The sequence below is a fragment of the Bidens hawaiensis genome, unplaced genomic scaffold (assembly GCF_021521415.1).
Source record: "Bidens hawaiensis isolate Kalapana, Puna unplaced genomic scaffold, B.hawaiensis_p1.1 tig00014774_1, whole genome shotgun sequence".
Lineage (NCBI taxonomy): Eukaryota > Viridiplantae > Streptophyta > Magnoliopsida > Asterales > Asteraceae > Bidens > Bidens hawaiensis.
In genome coordinates this window covers 585,713-612,561 of record NW_027492301.1, presented here as the reverse complement: position 1 = coordinate 612,561, position 26,849 = coordinate 585,713, and the positions used below count along the sequence as shown (strand labels likewise).

The 26,849-nt window shown below is 36.2% G+C and overlaps 2 protein-coding genes and 2 pseudogenes across 4 annotated transcripts; 2 read left to right on the top strand and 2 right to left on the bottom strand.

Moving 5' to 3' along the window:
• The first annotated feature begins 249 nt into the window (after positions 1-249).
• Positions 250-6,759, top strand: LOC143547656 (protein CHROMATIN REMODELING 4-like; annotated as a pseudogene). Its single transcript, XR_013137808.1, has 11 exons — positions 250-454; positions 545-646; positions 719-1,207; positions 1,304-1,387; positions 1,467-3,920; positions 4,016-4,182; positions 4,301-4,412; positions 4,492-4,568; positions 4,675-4,804; positions 4,883-5,110; positions 5,180-6,759. The product of XR_013137808.1 is annotated as a protein CHROMATIN REMODELING 4-like (transcript).
• Positions 6,760-6,867: 108 nt separating this feature from the next.
• LOC143547654 (UDP-N-acetylglucosamine diphosphorylase 1-like) lies at positions 6,868-10,485 on the bottom strand (annotated as a pseudogene). The gene is made up of 13 exons (XR_013137807.1): positions 10,268-10,485; positions 10,057-10,111; positions 9,356-9,507; positions 8,882-8,921; positions 8,693-8,785; positions 8,499-8,611; positions 8,297-8,411; positions 8,061-8,221; positions 7,793-7,937; positions 7,641-7,708; positions 7,434-7,548; positions 7,192-7,348; positions 6,868-7,107 (listed from the first exon to the last, which is right to left on the bottom strand). The product of XR_013137807.1 is annotated as a UDP-N-acetylglucosamine diphosphorylase 1-like (transcript).
• Positions 10,486-11,634: 1,149 nt separating this feature from the next.
• Positions 11,635-14,764, top strand: LOC143547662 (PKS-NRPS hybrid synthetase cheA-like). Its single transcript, XM_077039036.1, has 5 exons — positions 11,635-11,712; positions 11,884-12,937; positions 13,065-13,496; positions 13,576-13,764; positions 13,845-14,764. The coding sequence occupies exons 1-5, from the start codon at positions 11,635-11,637 to the stop codon at positions 14,762-14,764; spliced, it is 2,673 nt and encodes an 890-aa protein (XP_076895151.1).
• A 3,999-nt stretch (positions 14,765-18,763) lies between these two features.
• LOC143547655 (uncharacterized) lies at positions 18,764-22,537 on the bottom strand. The gene is made up of 13 exons (XM_077039031.1): positions 22,125-22,537; positions 21,446-21,568; positions 21,205-21,346; positions 20,900-21,122; positions 20,712-20,806; positions 20,526-20,628; positions 20,199-20,293; positions 20,054-20,116; positions 19,842-19,917; positions 19,518-19,739; positions 19,390-19,448; positions 19,192-19,300; positions 18,764-19,089 (listed from the first exon to the last, which is right to left on the bottom strand). The coding sequence occupies exons 1-13, from the start codon at positions 22,510-22,512 to the stop codon at positions 18,955-18,957; spliced, it is 1,833 nt and encodes a 610-aa protein (XP_076895146.1). The 5' UTR covers positions 22,513-22,537; the 3' UTR covers positions 18,764-18,954.
• Between the last annotated feature and the right edge of the window lie 4,312 nt (positions 22,538-26,849).

Genomic DNA, 26,849 nt, shown 5'->3' with positions numbered 1-26,849 from the left:
AATTGATATTACCAAAACCACATTTTCCTTTTTTCACTTTACTTTCTTAATTCTTATGTAGTTTTTGTTAAATATTGATCAGTTTAATTTAATAATGTCATTCTTTCCTTATATTCATTTCTTCTAGATTTTGGTTTAAACTAATTCACTTTTAGTATAATTTATTATTATTATTGTTGTTGTTGTTGTTTTTTGGTACAGAGGATTGGAGTTTAACGATTGAGCGCATAATTGCATAAAGTAATGCAATGATTGTTTGAGCTATTGTTAAGCGAAACGTTTAGATTCCGATATGAATAACAACGAATCATCAGCTAGTGACGTCATAAACGGAAACTGGACGTTGAAACGTAAGCGAAAAAAGATCGGTGCATTAAAATCCAATGGAAACAAAAATGACCTGAAGCCGTCAGATTCTTCTGACTGTTTGCCTTCCAAAAAGAAGCGAGATGACGTGAGTTTTTGCTTTTGTGTAATCCGTTAAATCAGTTAACTTGTTACCTGGCCGTGTTTTAATTTTTTTTTTTATTTTTTTATTTTGCAGCCGTGTCATGAGTGTGACGTATGTAATCTTGGTGGTGACTTAATACATTGTGACGTATGCCCAAAAACGTATCATATTTCATGCCTCGACCCGCCACTTAAGGTCCGTTTATTCATATACGCTGGTGCATTTATGACGTTTAATAACTCTTCTTACTTTTTTTAATGTTTTCAGCAACTTCCGAGTGACAAGTGGCAATGTCCAAATTGTTGTTTTGAAAGTAAAACGGTTGACACAATAGACAAATTGGAATCGACTTCAAAACGAGCGAGGACGAGGGTTCCAACTGAAAAGGTAAGAAGTAACAACGAATCTGAAAAAACCGATAAGGTGTCTAGAAGTATGAAAAACACCAAAAAGTCAACCAGGAAAGCGAAAGCATTGACTGTGGGCCCGAAAGTGGACGGATCTTCAGAAAGAAGCTCATCATCACAGACGGATGTAGAAGAAACAGAAATTATAAAAAATAAAAAGAAGCGGGATAGAAATCAATCTAAAGAGGCTGCAACTGAAAAATGTGAAAGAAAAAGGAACAAGATTAATATTCAGAAAAAGAACCGCAGACGGGATAATGATAGTTTGGAAGTTAGTGAAACAAGTAAATCTCAACAGAAACGGAAGTCGGTTAAGCATGCAAAGACTAAATCTTTGTCAAAAGATAAGGTACGAATGCTTAAAGAAGTACGTAATTAGTTAGTGTTTAATTGAAATTAAAATAGTTGAAAAACTAATTATTACTAAATTTTTGCTACTAAACAGATGAAAGTTGGAGCAAATTCATCTGAATCACAAGAAGACGACGAAAAAGTTAACTTGGTCAAACATTCAGACAAAATTCAGCTGGTAGTATATATACCATGCATATGAATACAAAATACTCGTATAAAATGCATGTTTATGATTTTATGTTTTTATTTTATAGGTTGATCTGGTTTTGGGTTGTCGAATACAAGTAACTGAAAAACAATCTGCACAATCTGTAACGGAAGCTGACAAAACGCCTTCTCAGGATTCAATTTGCAATATTCAAGATGTGGTTAATGACGGGTCAACGGGCCAACACGTGAGTGATTCTAATGACAGGTCAACGGGTCAACCTGTTAGTGATCCTAATGACGGGCCAACAGATGAGAGAGATAAAGACGGGTTAGAACTGAAATCAGATGACTTGACAAAAACAACTGTAGAAATTGTGAACGGAGACGATACTAATGGTAAATCTTTATCGAATAATGAGAAGAAAACGGTATCGTACGAGTTTTTGGTTAAATGGGCCGGGAAATCTAACTTACATAATACTTGGGTATCGGAATCTGAGTTGAAGATTCTTGCTAAACGGAAACTTGACAACTACAAGTATAAATACGGAACAATGGTGATAAATATTTGTGAAGAACGGTGGAAGGTACCACAGAGGATAATTGCTCAGCAGTCAACCAGCGAGTCAACTGAAGTCTTTGTAAAATGGACGGGCCTACCGTATGACCAATGCACATGGGAAAACATAAACGAACCCGTGATCGAAAAGTCTTCTCATCTCATTGACTTATTCAACCAGTTTGAAACCGAAGCAGTTAAAAAAGATGATTTTAAAAACGAGGTTTCGCGAGGAAAAGGTGATGTCATCACTCTAACCGAACAGCCAAAAGAGTTAGGTGGTTCGTTATTCCCACATCAACTCAAAGCGTTAAACTGGCTACGGAAATGCTGGTCCAGGGGTAAAAATGTAATTCTCGCAGACGAGATGGGGCTCGGGAAAACGATTTCCGCTTCCGCGTTTCTATCGTCATTATACTCTGAGTTTAATGCTCGGTTACCGAGTTTAGTTTTAGTCCCTCTTTCAACTATGCCTAATTGGATGTCTGAGTTTTCCGTGTGGGCCCCACATTTAAACGTTGTCGAGTACCACGGGTGCGCGAGCGCGCGGGCGTTAATGCGTCAATTTGAATGGCACGCGAATGATACAAAGAATAAGAAAACAAGTAGTTATAAGTTTAATGTTCTTTTAACCACCTATGAAATGGTGCTTGCTGACTCCTCACATTTATGTGGGATCCCATGGGAAGTACTTGTGGTAGATGAAGGTCACAGGTTAAAGAATTCAAGTAGTAAGCTTTTTAGTTTACTAAACACATTCTCGTTTCAACATCGTGTGTTATTGACGGGAACGCCCCTGCAAAACAACATAGGCGAAATGTATAATTTGTTAAATTTCTTGCAACCCTCTTCCTTTCAGTCCTTGTCGGCATTTGAGGACCGTTTTAATGATCTTTCGACTGCTGAAAAGGTTGACAAGTTGAAGAAACTTGTGGCCCCACATATGCTTCGTAGACTTAAGAAAGATGCCATGCAGAATATTCCCCCGAAAACCGAACGGATCGTTCCTGTTGAGTTGTCTATTCAAGCGGAATATTATCGAGCGATGTTGACTAAAAATTACCAGGTTTTAAGGAATATCGGGAAAGGTATACCGCAACAATCGATGTTAAACATTGTTATGCAATTGAGAAAGGTTTGTAACCATCCGTATTTGATCCCGGGGACCGAACCGGAAGCCGGCTCGGTTGAATTTCTTCATGATATGCGCATTAAAGCATCTGCTAAGTTGGCTTTGTTGCATTGGATGCTTAAAATATTGAAAAAGGAAGGCCACCGGGTTTTGATTTTTTCACAAATGACTAAACTTTTGGATATTCTTGAGGATTATTTGAACATTGAGTTTGGTCCAAAAACGTTTGAGCGGGTCGATGGGTCGGTTTCCATTGCTGATCGACAAATGGCAATCCAACGGTTTAATAATGACAAAAGCCGGTTTGTGTTTTTGTTATCTACAAGAGCGTGTGGGCTCGGGATCAATTTAGCAACTGCTGATACAGTTATAATATATGATTCTGATTTTAACCCACATGCTGACATTCAAGCAATGAACCGTGCACATCGAATCGGCCAGTCAAATAGACTGCTTGTGTACCGGCTTGTGGTTCGTGCGAGTGTTGAAGAACGGATTTTACAGCTGGCGAAGAAGAAATTGATGCTTGATCAACTTTTTGTGAACAAATCGGGATCTCAAAAGGAGGTTGAGGATATTTTAAGATGGGGGACCGAAGAATTGTTTAATGATTCGTCTTCACAGTCGGGGAAAGACGGTGAAAACGATGGAAATAAAGTGGGCGAAAGTGTAACTACAGAACATAAGAATAAAAGGCGGACCGGAGGGTTAGGTGACGTGTACAAAGATAAGTGTACGGATTGGAATTCGACGATTGTGTGGGACGAATCGGCTATTTTGAAGTTGCTTGACCGGTCAAACCTTGAAAATGTTTCGTCTGATAACGGTGAAGGTGATTTGGAAAATGATATGCTTGGATCTGTTAAGGTATGCTAGTTATGAGACTTTGTTTTTAAGGTTTATGTGGATTTGCGATATGACGGTTTTGTTGGTAATTGTTTTTTGGTGTTTGGTTGACTTAGTCTTTGGATTGGAATGACGAGTCGACTGATGAACAAGGAGGAAGTGAAGCGCTTGTGGATGTTATTGACGATGATAATAATAATAATAATTCAGAAAAGAAAGATGATAATAATAATTCAGGAAATGTTGCTGAAGAAAACGAATGGGACCGCCTTCTTAGAGTCCGGTTTGTTTATATATATATATATATATATATATATATATATATATTTATGTATTTATAATTTCCTTAATAAATTGTGATTTATTACCTTTTTTGTATCCAATTAATTATGGATTTGTAGATGGGAGAAATACCAGAGTGAGGAAGAAGCAGCTCTCGGTCGAGGAAAAAGGCAAAGAAAAGCCGTTTCATACCGGGAAGCGTATGCTCCACGTCCTATTGAGACACTTGAGGTATTTATTAAACTTTAATAAAAGGTCGACTTAAATATATTGGGAGATGGAAATGAGAAATGAAATTATGACATTGCAGAATGGTGGTGATGTAGAGCCTGAACCCGAGCCTGTACGAGAATATACGCCAGCTGGACGTGCTCTGAAAACTAAGTAGTGAGTTTCATGTCCTTGATATAGATTATAAAACCGTTTTGTTGTTTTTATTCTTTATAGAGCATGGAAATTAATCAATTATATAAGAAAATATGTTGTTTAATAGTTCTAAGCTTCGGGCCCGACAAAAACTAAGGCTGGCTCAGATTAAAGCTATGAAAGAATCTGGTCTAACGTGGAGATCAGATCAACCGACTAACAAAAAACCGTCAAAAGAAGACACCCCGACAAGCAAGGTATAACTGATTAATCACTCATATTATTATAAATAATAAACAGATTGACCGTTTGACTAACCAAATTCCCATTTTCAGGTGCAAAGTAGAAACTTGCCTCCGGTTCTTGGGCTATGTGCTCCAAATGCTAAGTTTATGGAATTATCTCGGATCGCTTCTAAATCCAACAAGAAAAACAAGCACGGGATAGCTCTTGAATTCCCTTTTAACCTAGCCCCTTGCTCTGGGCCTGGGCCGGGGCCTGATGTAGATGCTAAACCACATGGAACAACCGACATCAAAGTGAGTCTACCTTCGTTTAATCCGGTATGTTATACTCTAGAAAACATATGATATATCTATGACATAAAAATGAGTCTAATCTTTAATTTGCAGCATATTGCTTCAGAGAGTTCTGGTCATGAAAAGATGGTGTTGCCCAAATTACCCTTTGACGAGTCGTTTTTGTCGAAGCTAGCATTCCCATTAAATAACTTTGGTCAACACTAAGTTGACTATTTCCCAAGTCTATCTTTAGGGCGACCAATCGGAGGTGAATCATCAAGTGCGCCTCTTCAAGATTTTTTAAAAGTCCCATTTTTACCAAATTTTAGGTTCCCGCAACAAGAAACGGAAGCATTGGGCCAAATTCCGCCCTCATCTTCGTCTTTACCCGAAAACCACAGGAAGGTTCTAGAAAGCATAATGATGAGAACTGGAACAGGGTCCGGTCCGGGATTGTGTAATACAGTAAATAAAAGGAAGCTTGTTCAAGACATTTGGTCAGAAGAGGAACTTGACTTTTTGTGGATCGGTGTTCGGAGACATGGCCGGGGTAGTTGGGAGACCATGTTGCGGGACCCACGTCTTAAATTCTCGAGGTTCAAAACTTGGGAGGATTTGGCTGCAAGATGGGAAGAACAGGTTAAGGTATTGGATATCCGGACCCAAAATCAAAAGCAATCCAACGGTTCAAAATCATCACTCAAATCCCCGGGTTTCCCAAACATTTCTGATGGAATGATGAAACGCGCGCTACATAGAAGTAGGTTTGCTGCGGGTCCCCCGAGTTTCCCGCCACATTTGATGGATATGAAATTGGCTCTCGACGGTCCAGATCAGCATGACGGTTTCCCACCATTTCCGATGAGGGTTCCTGAACGGGTTCATGTTGGTGAATCGTCAACCGAACCGATTATTTCAAACCCATTTGGACCCACAAATTTAGCATCTCTTAATTTGAATTTACCAAATTTTGTTGATAGCGGGCCTCGATCAAGGAATGAGGTTGGTGGGAGTGGTTCTTCGGATACTAATAATAAACTGCCGCATTGGATTCGGGAAGCAGTAAGTGTGCCAGCTCAGCAACCGCAACCTCAACTGCAACATCCTCGACTGCCACCAACTGTTTCTGCAATTGCAGAGTCTGTTCGGTTGCTATATGGAGATGAAAAGCGAACTATTCCTCCATTTATTGCTCCAGGTTTGCTTCCGTTGCCACCCGAAGATCCCCGCCAGAATTTGAAAAAGAAGAAAAAAAGCGGCGGCGGTAGCGGCTCACATGGTGGGCCCCACCACCAACCGTCATTAGATGACAAAGAAGGTACTTCTACTTCCGGTAGTAAGGCTGCACGACCACTGGAGCAACAAGACCTAAATGCAGCACCATCATCACCACCGGTCAACCAAGATATGGACCCGAAACAAGGAAGCGAGAGTGAGGAGTTGGGCCCAGGAAAGAGTCTGTTGGATTCAACGGTTAAGGATGTTTCATCAGAAGGGACGGAGTTAGATCATTGTGAATCTTGACGACCGGGGGCTCTAGTTTTGTAGGCATATGTTGCAGTCATGAAGCGGCTTGAATATAGGATTTTGTGTTTTTAAAGTTTGTGTTAAGAAAAAAATGTTGAAATATATGATATGATGATATGAATATATGATGTTGCACAAGAATGGGCATTAGTAATTCAAAAGCTGACTGTTGTTTACTTCTTTATAAACATATCATGAATATATGCTTACTTATTTATAGACATATTCTTTATAAACATATTATGAATATATGTTTACTTCATTCTTGTTGAGCTCATCTTAATACAATGTGCAAATATAATGTATTACATAAAACAAAATGAAGCCGTGTTACACAACCAATCTCAATCAGTAGCTATATGAGGAAACTAATGCGCGAAAACATAAAACAAAAAAAGTAACAATAATAATAAGCTAAAATGTGATTTCACAAGGCGCATGGAACGTTCTACCACGACAAATTGGTTCAAGATTTTCTCCGGTATACGAAACAAGTGGCGACACCTCAACACCTGAGACATTATTAGAAAAAAATCTTAACAATCAGACATAGGATATATTGTTTTTTTATTAATAATAAAGGTTTTTTTTTTTACCGGTGGAATACAAAGGCACTGAGTGCGTTAAAAACCCACCAGCTGCAACCACCCAACGTGCATGCAGACGGAGCACCAGAAGCCGTGCACTGTCCGGAGTGTCAAAGTTTGACCCGTTTGCATTTTTCACAGGCGCGAATTCTTCTTCTCGCAATACCTAATATAATATAAAACAAACATATAATGTCATTAAATTCATTCTTCCTAAGTTTCCAACTTACAAAGTTAAGAATAGCAGGGACCTCAAAAAGCGCAGTTGAAGGTGCGTATGGAAACGCGTCAAATATGAACTGTTCCAACTTGTATCCGAGCGTTTGACCATGAATCGACGGGATTTTCTTCTCAGCAAGATGATATCTGTCATTTTTCAGCCAAGAAAACGTATTATATTTTACAAAAATTAATGCAAATTCTAGAAATCAAACAGGTGAAGTAAATACTAATATTACATGCTGTCTTTTTCTAGACTATCGGCAACTTGGTTCAGAAAGTCCAAAGTGAACATATGCAAGCAAACCTACAATGTTAATAAAATCAGATATTATTCTATTAACTGAATAAAAAATATATATGCATAGAAAATGAATGCGGCGGACTATACATTACTCCAACAATAACGGAGTCGGCCCGTTCCCTGATTAATTTCACTGGCAAGTGACTGATCCAACTCGCTATATTCAACTACAGTTACGGGGCCCACCTTTACCGCGCCTTACAAATACACCAACTTTTTCTTGAGGGTATGCCTGTAATTTTTATTTTCTCATTAAACTCAAAAACGATTACAATAAAGTGGCGGGCCTGTAATTAACCCGTGTATCAATAAAGTTGAAATTTTTTTAGCCTTACTATTTTATTATTATTATTACCTTACGGACAACTTTAGCAGCTGAAGCGACGCCCTTATCGATGAAATATCCCAAGAAAGTTGGATCACCGACACGAACCAACGCGTTGTCGACACCATACCAGTCCAAATATTTGACCCCTCGAGTTGACATATCTTCTAATAATCTTGAATACTTCAATGCTGAATAATTGTATATTAAAGTTATAATCAGATAAGAATTGGATGAGTTTGTATTGTTTAAAGTTTGTTATATACCTGAATACACGCCTCCGTTCCCGTCGGGAGCTTTTGCCACCTGGAATGGGGTTTCCATGATAAATCTACCGTCTTTTGAAACGCACGGTATCGTGCCTTGTGAGAAAAATGTGACCTAAACCAAATAGGTTACAAAATAAATAAAATATATGCTTAATAGTTTTTAAAAAATTGAGAAAATAAAATTATATGTTTAGCTTACCTGATCAGTTTCAAGACCGAAATACTTGTGACTTTTGAAGAAATCGCGTGTGGGTTTGTCGGTAAACGGGTTGGTCATTATGTACCAATGTATGGGTACAACATTACCTGAACCTGGATAAATGGAAAAAAGATTATGAAATCATCAAAAGGAAAATTTTTTATTTTTTATAAACTTTATATGATTAAACTCACCCCCGTCCAACGATTGAGCTGCTAACCTCTGCAGGCAGAGAATTCGCTCGGCTTGAAGTTGGAAAAGTGATTTTCCAGATGGAAGACCAATATCTAGAGTGAACAAATATAACAACATTAAAAATCAAATGTGTAACAAAATATTATTTGATTAATTAAGACAACATGAATCAGATGTAAAACACTTACTAAAGCATCCTTTTGGCGCAGAACTTCCAAGCCGTGTCCCCTAGCATTTGAAATTTTATCATAAGCAATAACGTTATTAATATATATACAAATTTTCAAAAATGAAGGGTCTAGTGCAATACTGTTCCGAAAGAAAAATGACCTTTTATGTTTGTTAAAGTGCCTTTTTCATCTATAGAAAATCATCTTCTAATTCATTTCAAGTGCTTACTAATTTTTGATAAAAGTCATAAATAAAACTAATCAAATTTTTGACTTTATTTAAAGCATACCAACTTTAATCATTCTTTTATCAAGTTGTCATTAGTGGGCATCAATAGAAGCCAAAAGGCAATAGGAAACATCATATTATTATTATTATCTATCTTTTTACATTCAAATAAAATCTGATCATACAAACTTATTATGATCAAAAGCTCCCAAATCAACATAATCATGAATCATAATAATAAGAAAAGTGAAATAAATATATACCTGTCCGCCAGATAAAAGCAGCACGGCTAATTTTCCATCTGAAATCGCTTTCAGTCCCATTTTCCACCATTTTTCTCTATCCTCAAGTTTCCTGTCTTCTACAGTTGACACAAAATTTTCTGGCACTGGCTCGATAGCAGCAGCCGGCAGCCCTGAATCATCATCACTCAAATAATTAATATTTAATAATTTAGGGCTGCCATTTTTACCCGAAACCCGGCCCGAACCCAAATTAGAGAATACCAAAAACCCGAACCCGACCAACTCAAACCTTAAATTGGTCGGTTATCAGGTCACTTTTTCCCAGCAAAACCTCAAAATACGAAGAAAAAAAAACGAACGCTTATTGTCTTTTTTTCATACACATATTTTGCTTTGGAATCTTCGGTGTTTGGAACATTAAGTTTTAGTATTATAGTTTGTTTTGGGGCTTTAGAACATTATCGTATCATATTGTCAAATGATGTTTGAATATTGATGATATTTTTTAGTAGCATGATGAATTTTGATACATTTTGTGAAAAACAAAAAAAAAACATTATTTTTTTCATTTAACATCTAACTCTGAAAACCAAACATCCTGACCTGAACTAACCTGAACCCAACCAACTCAACCAATCCAAACTTCTAATGGATCGTTTATTAACCCCTAATTAATATCATAAACACACACTGTACCAAACATTTCCAGATGAACTAACCATGCGACTGAAACGAGCAGCGAATCATCCGATCAATCCTAGGAAGATCCAAACTCTGGCAAGACATTACAAACATTTCACAAATGACAAAAGCAATGCCACATTCTTTCCTAATTTAGCAATCCGATAATTCAAAAATAAAATCAATTATGATAACTAACTCTCTCTCACAGGATCTAATTATCAAGATTCAAACTTTATTGAAAAGAACCTCAATTTCTTGAAGAAGAAAGCTTTGTTGGTCAGCGGAGAGTTGATCCCAGAAGGCAAAGGCGTCTTCTTGCCCATAATCTTTGAGTCTTTCAAGCAGAGCTTGTGGCGGCGGCGGTGGTGGCGATGAGGAGGCGCTGCTGCTGCTGTGGTTGTTGTCGGTGGCCGGATCTCTCATTGTGGGGTTTGGGTTGGCTAGATCTAAAACAAACACGGGTGATTTGGTTGTTTGTTTGTTTGTTTATAGGAAGTCAAGTGAGGTAACAAGTAACCATCTGTTGATCAGTTGGTAGTGTAGTCTAGTGGTGGTGGTGGTTTGGTTTAGAAGAATTAATCAAATGATTTGATTTGTGATTAAAAGGAATCTTATCTTGGGTGGGTTTACAATTGGGAGGTTGTCATGTTTTGGACAAATAAATGATTGTTATTAAAATGGGCCCTACAATGGGTCAACTTTGAAAAGTTTAATGGAGAGAGAAAGAGAAATAAGATTGTCAGCTTTTCTCTTTTTTTGGTCAAACAAGATATGATCAGCTTTTTTATCTTTGAAAACTTCAATTTAACTTTCCAAATCACTTTCTCTCTTGATCAGATACAAACCTTAGAAAACACCATTTGTATTGAAAAGAAAAATACAGTTAGAAAGTTAACATTAATTCCATATCACTAAAACTTGAACATCTACGTATTATAAATAAGAATACTTCAATCAAAAACTTAATCAAAACTTGATATTCCAAATCAGTAAACAAATACAAGTTAATAAGTTAATAAGGTAATAATATTTAATTCAAAGCCACCATCCACCACCACACACCACCATCCCCTGCCAGTGCCATCCACCACTGCAACCACCATCCCCTACCGTCCGTCGCCATCCACCACCATCCACCACCGCCATCCACCACCATCCACCACAGATCTAAAAATACAAATCTGGCCATCCAAAATACAAATCAAACCAACACAAATCCGGCGGTTTTGGCCGGAAAAAGGTTTTTATAGAGTAGTGTTTTTGGCCGGAAAAAATATCCGGCGGTTTTGGCCGGAAAATGGGGCGGCTGGGATGGGAGGAAGAGATAGTATTTTCTGGGGGTTGGGTTGGGAAGAAAATACTAGGGTTATTGTGTTTGGTGGGTTATAAGAAGTGTTTATATGGAGTAGTTGTATACAGCATTTAACTTTACAATATTTTGCATAAATCGGTTTCCCTCACAAAAGATATGTAGGGTCCCTTTTTTGATTTGTTTTTTGTTTTACACAACAGGCACTCCATCTTTATGTCTACTTATTTTATTTTATTTATGTCACACATTTATTTCTTTCATATTTGAGTTTCTAATAATTATGTTTTTTTTATTTGAATAGATGTCGACTTTTTATGAAAATGATTCAATGGAATATGATGAAATTATTATGACTACACCACAATTTGCTACTAATCAGGTACAATATACATTAAAAAACATAGTTTATGACACCATCTATTGTTGTTATATTATTAACTTTTATTTTTATTGTTGTTATATTATTAACTTTTATCTTTTATTACTAGTATTATTATTATTTTAATATTTTAATACTAGTATTATTATTATTATTATTATTAATTTGTAGGTGTTCCGGTCTCGTGAAGATTTGGTGGAATGGGTACAAAAGTTGGGATACTCACTTGGTGTTGTCGTCGTCACAAAAAGGTCGAATAAAAGACCTTGTGGTTTCGTCTTCAAGGTTGTACTCATATGTGATCGTGGCGGAAAATACAGAGTTCAGGAATCAAGCAAGGCGTCCGGCACAAAAAAGATTAATTGCCCATTCGAATTAGAAGGAAGATATTCGGATGAGTATGATGCGTGGACCTTAACGGTGATTTGCGATGGACATAACCATCAACGTTCACAGTATATGGAGGGTCATGCATATGCAAGGAGACTTACCGATGATGAACGTAGTTGGGTTGCATATTTGACAAAGATGAATGTTGCGCCACATGACATTTTATCAGTACTTAAGGAGCGGAATTTAAGTAATGTATCCACAATCAAGACTATTTACAACGAAAGAAATAAGATTCGCTTGATCGAGCAAGAAGGCAAATCTCCAATGCAGGTTCTCCTATCCTTTTTGCATGATAATAATTACGTCTATGAATTTACTACAACCGGTTTGAATGAGTTGGAAAATATATTCTTCGTTCATCCAACATCATTCGACATTTGGCGTGCATTTCCACATATATTGATTATCGATGCAACTTACAAAACGAACAAGTATAACATGCCTTTTGTTCAGATTGTTGGTGTAACTTCAACCAACAACACGTTTTCCATAGCTTTTGCCTTCATGCATAATGAAAAGACAGTTAACTATACATGGGTCTTAAATTGTCTAAAGTTGACTCTAGACAAGTGTATGCTCCCACGTGTTATAGTTACAGATAGGGAATTGGCTCTGGTAAATGCATGCAAAGAAGTTTTTCCAGATGCTGCTCAATTGCTTTGTAGATGGCACATTGAGCAGAATATATTCAGAAGATGTAGGAACTTTGTTAGGTCAAGAGGTGATTGGGATAAATTTAGTTCGTTGTGGAAGTCACTGGTAGATTCTGCAACGTTGGAATCTTACACGGAAAATTACCAGATACTTGAGTCATTTCTGATAAAATTTTCACGTATGTTTTCTATATTTTCACATTTAATATATATATATATATATATATATATATGTGTGTGTGTGTGTGTGTGTATGTATGTTGCGATGTTATTTTATATCTCTCATACAAGTTTATTTCATTTCAGGTGTTTCAGATTATGTAAATAAAAATTGGTTGAAGGAATACAAGAAAATGTTTGTGTCTCTCTGGATTGATCAACATCTAAACTTTGGAGAAAACACAACCAATCGAGTCGAAAGTGCGCATGCGAAGCTAAAGAAATTCTTGGAAACTTCAAATTCTGGCTTCGTTAAATTTGTAACTTGTGTTGACCAAATTGTGAAGTCACAACATACAATAATCAAAGCAAGCTTAGGAACTAGCAGAAATCAGAAGGTTCACCAGCATGACCTACAATGTTTCAAGCTATTGCATGGCTTTGTTTCAATTGAAGCTCTCGAATTACTTAAAAAAGAGTGTAAACGGTTGAACGAGGATCGGGTAGATTGTGATTGTCGACTTCGCACCTGTAAAGGGTTGCCATGTGCTTGTGAACTTTCAATGTTTATAAGTTCAGGTAAGTATCTTCATCTACATCGGATTGATTTTTTAAAGTTGTTCATTTTAAAATTAATACTTATTTACTTTAAATGCAGGTCAATATATTCCTTTAGATAGGATTGATGTTTTTTGGAGGAAGCTAGATGTTTCACCTTTAACTTCTATGCAAGATGATGATGTTGATTGTGATGATGAACTACAAAGTTTTAAGGAAAGTTTCAACAAGTTGTCCAAAGATGGAAAGAGAAGTTGGATAAGAAAGCTCAAGGATATATTCACTCCAGGTACAAAATTATTATATATTTTATTACTTGAAATTTAACACGTATATTATAAAATAATCATTATACAAAATTCGTTTTAGGTAAAATCGACATTCGGGAACCTCGTGTCCAAAGGAATACTCGTGGACGACCGAGTTTGAAGAAAACGCAACAAAAAAGGCATGACGATCCCGTTCGTCAACAGTCTTGCAGATTTACAACTGATAAACCTCCCCTTCAGCGAACCGACTCCCATATGCCTCCGAGGCATAGTTCATATGTGCAACCCGTAGAACGTGATTATGCCCAAGAGCTTACAAGGCACAATTCATTAAGGGACCATGACAATTCTCCCGGTTACAACAGTGGATGGGGGAACTACGAAACACTTGGTTTTTACGGGAACTATGATGATCATCCAACTTACAATAGTGCATACGTGAATACTGGTGAACAAACGTATTTTGGAAGCACTTCAAGTGTAATAGATGATTTATTCGGGTTTAACCAGAATACTGCTGAACAGACGTATTTCACCAACACTGCAAGGGTAACAGAATATGATTTCATGGGGTTGAGCCAGCATAGTGTTACATGTCAAAAATCAATAGACTATCGCACTTATATTGGTCAAATTCCAGAAATATTTCAACCGTATGTGGAGGATATAGAAAACGTCGACGGTGATGGACATTGTGGGTTTCGGGCTACAGCTGTTGCTCTCGGGTACCACCAAAATGATTGGGCATCAATCCGAAGGTCCCTAATTGAGGAGATGGTGCAGTATGAACAACTTTACAGACTCGCTTTCAACGACAAAAACAATACGGTGGACGAATACAATGCTGTGTTCTCATCCTTGAACTGGTTTGGTAAAGGTTTTGCACCAACACAATACTGGATGATTATGCCAGAGACGGGGTATTTGATTGCAAACAGGTTTAACGTCATTTTTCATTTCATTAGTAAAGATAATAATAATAGCTCGACAATATTTCCGCTTTGGAGAGGACCTGGCTAGTTCCCAGAAAAAAGAATCATTACAATGGCACTGGTGCATTCAAATCATTATGTAGCGGTGAAAATGCAAGGCGAGTTTCCAATGGGTGTCACACAAAAGTTATGGACACTAAACAGACAAACTGTCGCATCTGAGTGGGAACAAATATATCAATCACGTCAACAACTATATAAAGATTGGATATGGAAACCTCCTGTATATAAAGTTATAGATTAATTGTATATCTTATTTATTTGTCTTTTATTTATTTAATTATATATCTTGTTTATATATAAGTAATAATAGTATAATAAAATATAAAATAAAAATAAAATTGTAATTAGTTTAATAAAGAAATAGTAATTAGTAATTAGTAATAATATAAAGAAAAAAAAAAGAAAAAGAAAAAATTAAACAAAGAAAAATAAAACGTAATCATTACAATGGGTGTCACACAAAATCATTACATAATCATTAAAAAGAAAAAGAAAAAATTAAACACAATCATTATTTAATAATTAGCGGTGTAAAATGAAATTTAAATGGTGTATTTAGCTCACCCCATTAAAATAATAATCATGTGTAGGACTTGTTATTATGTCATAATTACCTTACCGGATCTTGGTTCTTTTGCACATTTTTACTTTTGTGTTGTTTGATGAATTTTTTTATGGGTGTTAAAAAATGACTAGATGTATGATGAGAATCTCAAAACTTATGTTATCAAGACCGGACTGGGAGTCGGACAACAAATAATTTGTCTGCGTTTGTTTGAACTGACTAGCTACCCGTTTGGATGAGATGGTTTGACTGAATTTTAATTTCTATTCTTTTTAAGAAAACCATATTTGCTTACGTGAATAAACGAGTCAAGCTCAAGCTTTATTTAAATTAAAAGAGTTTGAGCTCAACTCATTTTAAAACTTTATATCTTCTATAGCTAAGACTTTTCCAAACTCGAGCTTCAATTTTTGTTGTTTATTATTTTTAAGTTTATATTATAAATAAAAATAATAATTGTTATAATTAATTTAAAAAATCCTAAATTTATGTATAATATACAAATTTGATTATATATATAATGGGTTATATAACATTAGTTATTAAATGCACCTAGTTAAAAATATAAGTTTTTGTATAGATAGAAAAATATTGATTTTTGGTAGAACTATTATTAAATGTTAATTTTAATAGGAAAAAGTTAAATTACAAAGGAAGACAAAAATGAGAAGGGTGAGAATGATTTGTGGCCATACAAAAAACCTTTCAAAAATATTCCAAAAAATTAATAAAAATAATCATAACTCAAAATATAAATTAAAAATAAAAAATTTAAAAAACAAAAATGTTTCCCTCATCATTCTCATTCCAAAAAAAAAAGTCACAATACAGAGACAAAAGACATAATGACGAAAATGAACAAAAGGCACAATTACAACTAAAAAAAGACACAATAAATCACAAAATATAACACAATGCCGAACAAAATATAACACAATATCAAGAAAAAAAGACACAATGTCAAGGAAAAAAGACACAATCAATGGCAAAAATAAACATAAAACACAGTGATAAACAAAAAGACACAATGGTCTTTTTCACTCAACATTGTGTCTTTTTTTTTAAGAACGAGGAAGACGGTGGAAATATTTTTGTGTTTTTACTTTTTTTTGTTTTTTTATTAAATTTTGAGTTATGAATTTTTATTTATTTATTTTTAATTCTTTTTGAAGGGTTTTTTTTTTTTGTGTGGCTATAAATCCTTCTCATTTTTGTCTCCCTTAGTAGAATAACTTGACCCAATTTGCATACAGAAGAAATAAAAGTACTAATTTTATCTATAATTTTAGCTCTATATTTATTTATAACTAGTATTAGCACCCACCGCGTTGCGGTGGGAGGGTGTAAAACCGTGTATTTACACATCCATTCTACTCGAAAGCATGAACTTACCACCACCGCCTCCTTCGGTCACCATCCCCTCTCTCGTGGCCAGTAACTATCGTTAACCATTAAGAAAACCGAACAAAAAGCATACATAAACATGCTGAACCACACACGCTCGTTGCGTCGTGTTAACACATAAAAGTTGACCGAAACGAAAATATAGAAAAAATTACTGAGTCAACTTAACATCTACGCGTTGTAAAGGGGCCATAAACGGGAAAAAATAGACATAAAAACATTGAACCACAGACACACGTTGTAGCATGTTAACTCGTTAAATTTAGACCGAAACGTTAAAAAAAAATTGTAAACAATGAAAAATATAAGGGGCCAAAGTTGAAAGTGAAAAATGTTGGGGGCTAAAACTAAAAAATATTTTATGACATATTTGTAAACTATGGAAATTACATGGACCAAAAGTAAAAATTGAAAAGTTGATAAAAAAAAGTTATTAAAGCATGAAGTACAAGTATATATGCACATAATCTCCCACAAATGTATATATATAAACCGACCGAAACGAAAATATAGAAAAAATAACTGAGTCAACTTAACATCTACGCGTTGCAAAAGAGCCATAAACGGAAAAAAATAGACATAAAAACATTGAACCACAGACACACGTTGTAGCATGTTAACTCGTTAAATTTAGACTGAAACGTTAAAAAAAAGGTATATTGGTTTTTAATGATCCCAACTATTGCATTTTGGTCACCGATGGTCCCAACTAATGAATTGGCTACTGATGGTCCCAACTTTTAAAGTATTAGTTCCCAATGGTCCGCGACTAACAGAATCCTAACGCCGTTATTTTCAAGTCGTCAGGGAAACGTTTTTGGCCGAAAAAATCAAATTTGTAGCCGGAAAACACCACATGAACACCGCAACCACCGCCAATTGACTCACTGCTACGCAACTACCACCAATTGAGCACCATCAACCGATTCTGACAATAGTTCTAGGGTTTTCGGCGACCTCAATAATTGGGGCTTTTACTAGAAAAAGGTTGCTAAATGTCCGATACGAAGTTACCAAGATATTTGGGACGAAAACTGGCCAAAACCGTTTTTTCCGGCGACCTGAAACAAACGACGTTAGGATTCTGTTAGTCGCGGACCGTTATGAACAAATACTTTAAAAGTTGGGACCATTAGTAGCCAATTCATTAGTTGGGACCAACAGTGACCAAAAGTCAATAATTGGGATCATTCAAAACCAATATACCTAAAAAAATTGTAAACAATGAAAAATATAAGGGGCCAAAGTTAAAAGTGAAAAATGTTAGGGGCTAAAACTAAAAAATATTTTATGACATATTTGTAAACTATGAAAAGTACATGGACCAAAAGTAAAAATTGAAAAGTTGATAAAAAAAGTTATTAAAGCATGAAGTACAAGTATATATACACATAATCTCCCACAAATGTATATATATAAACTGACCGAAACAAAAATATAGAAAAAATAACTAAGTCAACTTAACATTTATGCATTGCAAAGGGCCATAAACGGGAAAAAATAGACATAAAAACATTGAACCACAGACACACGTTGTAGCATGTTAACTCGTTAAATTTAGACCGAAACGTTAAAAAAAATTGTAAACAATGAAAAATATTAGGAGCCAAAGTTGAAAGTGAAAAATGTTGGGGGCTAAAACTAAAAAATATTTTATGACATATTTGTAAACTATGAAAAGTACATGGACCAAAAGTAAAAATTGAAAAGTTGATAAAAAAATGTTATTAAAGCATGAAGTACAAGAATATATGCACATAATCTCACAAATGTATATATATAAATTGCTTTATATAAATTTTTGTAGAGAGTACCGATGTAACACATTAGTTTTCATAGATATAAAAGTATTAATATATGTAATTTTTATATAATAATATTAACGGTTCAGATATTATTATTATATTTATATTTATTATTATTATTATTATCATTGATTTAAAATTAGCAAATTGGAAAGAATTACACAAACGATGTACTTTGATGAGTCTAATAAACCCATCAGACTCTGTATCCACTTCACCACAAACCACACAATCTATAGTCCCATTGGTTGTTTAATACTACACATCATGTACCTATAAACCATACAACCTCTAACAAACAACTTCATCTTTAATCAATTGAACCATCAACCGCCGAAAGAAAATGATAACCTCTATACTAAGGAGGAAAAAAACCTTTTCTATAGGAAACTACGCACACAAAACACCAGAAGGAAACCACATTCAACAAACTGAAGTCCGTCATAAGATGGATGTGACCCGAACCGAGTTATCAACTGATCCTGTCAAGAAGATGGGCAGAGTCGGGTGCCAATCGACAGTTGATATGGCTGCACTATGAGCAAGTGTTTTCATTCCGCTCGTATTATCTTGAACCTGATCACACCGAAAAGTATACCAGTAAATGATAAACCGAATGTTACATGATTGCAGTATTTGGTACAAATGCATAAGTTCAAGTATTAACTATTAATCAACCTGATATATTGGTGCTCTGACTGAACCAGATGTCACCAGAAGTCGTTTACCATTTGCATCTAAAGCCATTTCATGTCTGTACTGAGGTGAATTCTCGGGATTACAGAACCTACATGAAAGACCGAGATCACACTCTCGTTTAGTAGTTTAAATAATTATCCTTTTCTTTTAAATACAAGATCCAGAAAATGCATATACCTGTGACAATTTCTTGACCAGAGAACCTTGCCCTGATTTTGCAAGCTCCACTCAAATACCTGTCATAACAGTAAATGATATCCATTTAGAAAAAGTCAAAAGTGGTCAATGCATGGTAAAGAACTCACCTTTCCATCTACACCCAAGCTAAAAATACTGGTCTCGTCAGGCCCAAAAAGAACCGAGCTGATTGCAGAGTCATGGGCCGGCCAGCCCGTGATTTGCAGGCCTGCTGACATATCAAACATATGAATCATTCCATCAGCTGCAGCAGCTGCTAATATCTTCCCGTTGTGATTAAAGCAAAGTGATGTAATTGCGGGTGGATCTTTCCCGAGAGGAAGCACTGCCTTCAATAAATTAAAAAGGTAAGACTTATAGTTAATAATTTCAATTTTGCGTGCGTTAGGGGGTATTATTATTATTAGATGAAACGCTTCACAAGCACATACCATCGGCTTCCATGTTCTCATATTCCACACGGTTAATGATGCGAATCCCAATTTATCTATATAACTTGTGCCATTCCTAAAAAGAAAAATGACTTCTTCAAAAAAAAAATACTAGCAGTAAAGCATAAAAGATATAAAAAAAAATAAACTTTTCGGATAATATGAAAAGGGTGGTCCTGCTAAAGAAACGTTTTGGATAATATGAAAAGTACCCTCTTGATGCAGCGGCAGACACAAATATAGGTTCCACGGGGCTGCATTTTAGGTCCACAACACTGCACCAGGGAAAAAAACATACAAATATTAAGCAATAAAATCTTTGCACGAAATGATAATAATAAGAATAAATGTTAAAACCTTGGAAATGCAGAGGTTGTGCTGAGATCACAAACGACTCTCTTTGCATCAACATTCCATGCTTTTATACCACCATCAGCAGTGCCTATGAGAAGCTTTGTCAAAATGGACAATCAAATGAGGACCATTACTTCCCGTTTTACAACATTCACAGCCTCAAAAACAGTAAATTTACATTCAATCTTTAATTTTTGGCATTTTGAGAATGGTTTTTCATAGAAAGCATGACAGATATGTTTATATAAAGACAAAAGACAAACTTGCACTTCGATTATAACTGATTAACCATACACGATTTTTCAAAGACGAAGGGTTAAAGTGGTATACCAATCGGTCAGATTTGCAGTCCCATTCAAGTGACATGATCTCGGCCCCACAATAAATGGTCGCATTTCTTGATGCTGAAGTTGATGAGTCGTATGTCCATATCCTTTTATCAATATGTATAAAATCATTAGAAACAAAAAACAATATAAAATAGATGAGCATCAATTACTTTTTTTAAAAAATTACCTGACAGTGCCATCCACAGAAGCACTTGCAATATTATCCCCGGAAGTAGAAAACCTGCAACAACTAATTGGGCTCGTGTGGCCCAAGAAAGTCTCCTGCAAAACATGATTTACCAAATAATAAGACCAAAGACATTTTCTATATAAACATGTATATAAACGTTCTAAACATAACGAAGCTAATCACACCTGGAAATCTACTTTTACTTCTGGGAAATCTTCTTCTTGCTGAAGTTCACCATCGCCCGTTAAACAGCTCGCATCTTGACCCTCGGGTAGAATAACATCCTTACCCGAAGACCGCCTCACAGACGAATTCGGTTCACTGAACGAAACAGTCGGTTCTTTAACCGTAGAGCACCCAGATTCACTATTACCACCAATGCTTACATGGCGAGCGATTGAAGCATTACTGTAATCAAAACATTCAATCAGTACAAGACCAAAACTTTGAGTCAAACAGATGGTCAACACGTCAAGAAAACAGTTTTAACCTTTTAAACTGACATAACTGAGCCTCCTTCTCCTCCAACAAAGCTTGAAGCTGTGACAATCTAGTATTAAGATGCTTGATATCATTTTTAAGATGGTTAATCGTATGCTTCTCCGAACTGATCTTCAATAACGCTGGAATGCGTGGATTAATTAAGGAAATATCATTCATCATCAAAATCATAAACCATATCTATATCACCGCATTTGCTACAAATTAAAACAAGCATTTTTCAAGGATATGAGTTCCATTAAAGACTTCACTCAAAAAATTCTTAACAGAAAGATTTAGGACATCAAACCACTCCTTCGAAAAGTACAACCGAAACAGCGGATCCCAATTAGGATTCTTTATATACGGAATCGCTGCACAAAAGTTAAAATCAATCACAAGTTAGGGGTGCCATTTTTATCAGAAATCCAGCCCAAATTCAAAGCCACCTGAACCCGAATTAGGGAAACCCGAGCGTTAAATGGGTTGGTTATCAGAACACTTTTCCCCAACACAAAACCTGAAACCCAAAACCCGAACATTTATTGTCTTTTTTTATAAATGCGTTTTCGTTTCGTGTCTTTATTATTTGTAATATTAAGTTTTGGAACATTTGAACATTCTCATATCATATTGTCGACAATGATGTTTCAGTTTTGATTATGTCTTTTTAGGAGCATGATAAAGGTTGATGATATTTAGTGGAAAAAAACATTTTTTTTCATTTTACATATAAACCCGAAAACCAAACAACCCGTCCGAAGTAACCCGAAACTGGCCAACCCAACATTTATATGGTCGGGCCACTTTTTCCTAGTCGAAAACCTGAAACCTGGACAACACCCCTAAGCACAATAAATGCTGATCAATCACAATTTCACAAATTGAAAACTGGGTATTGTAAAAAATAAAAAAATAATAAAAACCCACCAAACCACGATATCCAGTCTTGATCTTTCTGCATCAAATCATCCCCATAAGCTTTAAAAAACTCAACGATCTTATCATTTCGCCCAGATTTGACAGCGTGCACGATGTAATACCGGAGAATCGAGATCTCTAACTTGGAGAGTGTGGAGAGCAACAGGGTTTCGGAAGAAGAAAAGCATTGTTTAAAGAAAGTAAGGAGGGAAATGAGATTCTGAGGCTGGAATTTAGGGATGTAAAGCGAGAAAATTAGGTCAAAGAGTTTGTCTTTGTGGAAATTGGTGGCGATGTCGGTGGATAGCTCTTTGTCCAAGGATTGTATGGTGGATGTGAAACCTCGGAAGAAGAGGAACTCTCTCACAAGCTCCTCGGCGTAATTCATGTTCTCCATCTTGTTGAAAACAAAAGGATGTGTGTAGTGTATGTTTGTGGGTTTCATAGGGTACAAACACTACAGAATCATTAATATTTCTTTAGAGAGGATTATTAACACCATTCTGCTAAATTAACTAACATAACATTAGTGGGATTAGCAAATGATATCGGTACTGAAACTAGAATTTTGTCGTAGGGTTGTTCACAAGTCAAGTTAGGATGGGTTCGAGCTCGACAACAAAACGAGGCAGCTCGGCTTGGCTCGAGCTCGACTTGAAGTTAAGCGAGCTTAAGATTGAGCTAAGCCATGACCCGAGCCAAGCTTGGGTCAAGATCGGCGTGGTTACAAAAATGTGCCTGCTCGGCTAAAGTCGTTTCAAATTAAGTTTTTTTAGCTAGTTTTATTCGAGTTTTTATCGAGCGAGCTACGAGCCGCGAGCTTTTTGAACAGTCTGTTCGGTGTCGGTGTCAACACCAAGTTTTTGGAAATTCGGGATCCGTGCAGGCACCAAACCAAGTATTTTTGGTTCCGTACCAAGATTTTGGGGAAATTAGGATCAGGATTTTCGGGATCTGTACGAGCTCATCTCTAATTTAAATACAAGTATAAAACCATGAATAAGTGTAAAAAAATACGATGCACATTATAGCAATCCAAGATTATGATATTTAGAAGGTGGCGTGATGTGCCATGAAAGGGTTGTAAACAAAAACATGTGTTTCTTCGGTTCTTACTTTTTAGTTTTTAGGTAAATTGGCTTCATATAATCCAAAATATGTCCGATTGGCAAATATAAGTTCCAACTATTGAAATGGCTAAATATAAATATAATCCCAACTACGCGTGTGGGTGTAAAATTAACGGAAACTTAATCATCCGTTAGTTTTTGTGAAGTGGCAGCTGAGTTGTCTCGCTCACACTTCTCAATCCCCTTCTAATACACAGATTTGTCTGTAATTGGGAGTTCTATTTATGTTTTTCCAACAACCCTGTTCTCGGTCAATTCTTAACATTATAAGGTAATTGATATATGTATGTTAATGTCGTTTAACCCATAACCAAAACCCCCAAACTTAAATGGACAAACAATGAACAGATTAACCAAATTGGAATTAGGGTTCTTATGTTGAAAAAGATGAACCTGAAGTATATTATATATATATATATATATACACTTAAAACGAATGTATCAAGCAGAGCAACTGGTTAAAACTTGTTAATGACACAAGACAAAACCGGGTTCGAAACCCAGGTCACGCACCCTTTCTCTCTTTTTTTGATAAACTGATATAGAATTATTATTATTATTAATATAATCCAAAAACTGTTAATATATAAATATATTTGAAAACCAAATCATAACGGATGATTTTCCTCAGAACACTTGGTTAAAACACATGACTTCCACAGCCAAGATTTGGGTTCGAAACCCGGGTCAATTTTCTCGTTTTCGTAAGTCATTATTAAAATCGTTTAATAAACGTAAAGTAAACTTTAAATTTCTAGAAATTGTTTAGTCAACACAATAAATATAAATGTAACTTATAAACAATAGTTCAAGCTTTTCGAGCATATAAACTTCGTTTCCTCGCGATTAAAGTGCTTAATTAATATTAACAATCAACCTTTCGTTAACGCATAAATAATAATATAATAATCAACAATATAAAATAACACCTTTCAAGATATGCAACAATAAACCCCGTACGATTATCGATTAAGTCTTGTTTTTACTCAATTTAGTTAGCGCGGGTCGCTTTCTTCGGCTTACGTTACGTGTTCGGTTATGGTTATTCTCAAACGCTTTCAAGTATTTATTCCATTTTCGCCTCAATCATTAAGGTGAGTTTTCAGAACCCATTTTTAAATGTTTTAATGTTTTGGGGTAGCATATGTATCCATTATAAAATTCAAGTGTTATTACTTCAGTTACTTACAAACTACAATTCAATCATGGACTTGTGTGCTTATTTGTTTAATTGTTATGTACTTGGAATTCAAGTGGTTGTCTCATTAAGTATGATCATACGTCCCCCTTTGCACTCAGGTCCATTTGTATCGAGTGGAAAAGGAACCTCATTATCCAAGTACATTGGTAGCCCCAACTGGAAAGGACCTTCGTTTGTTCTTTACACTCAAGTCCATTGCATCGAGTGTAAAGAACCCTTATGTGCTTTTCACAAGTTTTCGTGGAATTTTATGGATTTTACGTAGTATTTAAACTGTGAAAATCTCACCAGCTATATTTATAGCTGACCGTATTTTATACATATGTTACAGGTACCGTGATTAGAGGATGAAGGACTAGAAGACGCTTAGAATACCTAGGTTATTTAATAAACGAGACATTGTTTTTATTATGATTTGATTTCAATTTGTATTCTTAATTGAACTTGTGTTACATGATGCTTTAATGAATTAATGTTATTATGGTCACAAAATAGTGTCACGTGTGTTTGAACAATCTGTAAATCACACTCGGGCGTTTCCGCTTAAGCCGGGGTGTTACAGATTGGTATCAGAGCCGTGGCTATAAGATAAGGCGTTAGACGTAGTGTTCTAGTTTAGCTATAGCTTAATTATTTAAATTGTTTAGGTTGCATGATTAGAAAATTATGTGGGCCTTTATTTGATTGTTTGAACACACTTACTATTATTGCCGTATTGCTTAATTCGTTTACGCCTCATGTACACAAAAGCACACACAAGTCCTAGGCTTATGCCTAAAAGTAAAGATTTTCAAAACTTTCAAATCAATTTTTACTATGGTGTTCCGATAATTCTATGAATAAAGATGATTCGTCGTGGCGGGTATGTAGTAACTGGAAGGGGGACGTGCTTTTTTCCCGAACTCTTGACACCAAGGTTCATGAAACCTAAGGATAAGCAATGCGCATATATCCAATCAGACGCTGGACCCGGTTGCTTACCTGGAAAGTTCGGGAAGAGCATGAAACTTATTAGGCCAAAATGTACCACCCAAACGCCATACGAGTCACCACTTTATGTTTTCAACCGTGATCATGTCCTCTTTGTGATAAGGATATGGTTGCATCCCTTAGGATGTCATACAAGTCATGGCGGTTCATGCAACGTGTGACTCCGACCCTCTATGTTTCACAATGTGTTTTAATCGAAAGTCTGTCAAGTCGTGGTGATGCACGAATACCCAGCTTTTGGTTTGATTTATTTTCAAAATTTCGATTTTGTGTTGGAACATAAGAGTCCATGGTGGTTCATGAAAACTCTAAGTTCCTCACAACACTTATTATATTTATGGTTTTCATATTTTAACAAACTTTAACAAAGATTTCTTTTCTTTATATATATCATGCACTATTCCGAGTCTCACGATTTTTGTTACCCTTGTTTGCAGAATGGTTTCCCGTAACCTTAAGCGTCGATCATCTGGACCCTCTAGCCGCAAGATAACTTCCCAAATCACCAAGCACCTGACAGCGGTCCTCCCCAATATCATGACCCAGATGCACCAGAACATCATGGCTAACGTTAACCCTCCTCCTCCCCCGCCTCCAGCTCCTGTTGTGACCTTCAAGAACTTTACCGATGCTAAACCTACTAATTTCGATGGAACTCAAGGTGCCACTGCCCTACTTCAGTGGTACGAAAAGATGGAAATCATGTTTTACCAAATTGAATGTCCTGATGATAAGCGAACCCGATTCGCTACAGGTATGTTCGAGAATGGGGCTCTTACATGGTGGGTCAAGGAAAAGTCGACCCGCGGTACGGAAGCTGCCATGGCCTTGCCATGGAACGAATTGAAGGATCTCATGACTCGACAGTTTTGTCCCCCGAATGAGCTTATGAATTTGGAGGCTGAGTTTTGGAACCTTAAGCAAGAGGGTGGTGAGCACTCCGTTTACACCACTCGTTTCAACGAGCTAAGTGTGTTAGTGCCGCATCTTGTCACCCTCGATTCGCATGCCATCGAGAAGTACATTAGGGGATTACTGAGGCAAATCCAAGATAGTGTCTTCGGTAGTTCGCCTAAGGAACTTGGCGATGCGATTAATCTGGCCGCAACCCTAACCGACAACCATGTCAAAGCCGGGACTTTGGCACTAAAATCTCCAAGAAACTGATCAAAAAACCTGCAACTGAACCAAAAGAAACCAAGCCTGGACCATCCAAACCCGCTTACTCTTCCACCCATCACCGCGAAAGAAAGCGCAAGAACTACGCGCTAAACCAACAAGCCGCACCTCAACCCCAAACCAACCCCGCACCACCTTTCAAGAAGCCTTATAATGGACCCCATGCCCATTGCACCACTTGCCTTCGTCACCATTCGGCGAATTCCGCTTGCCGTCAATGCAACCGTTGTAACC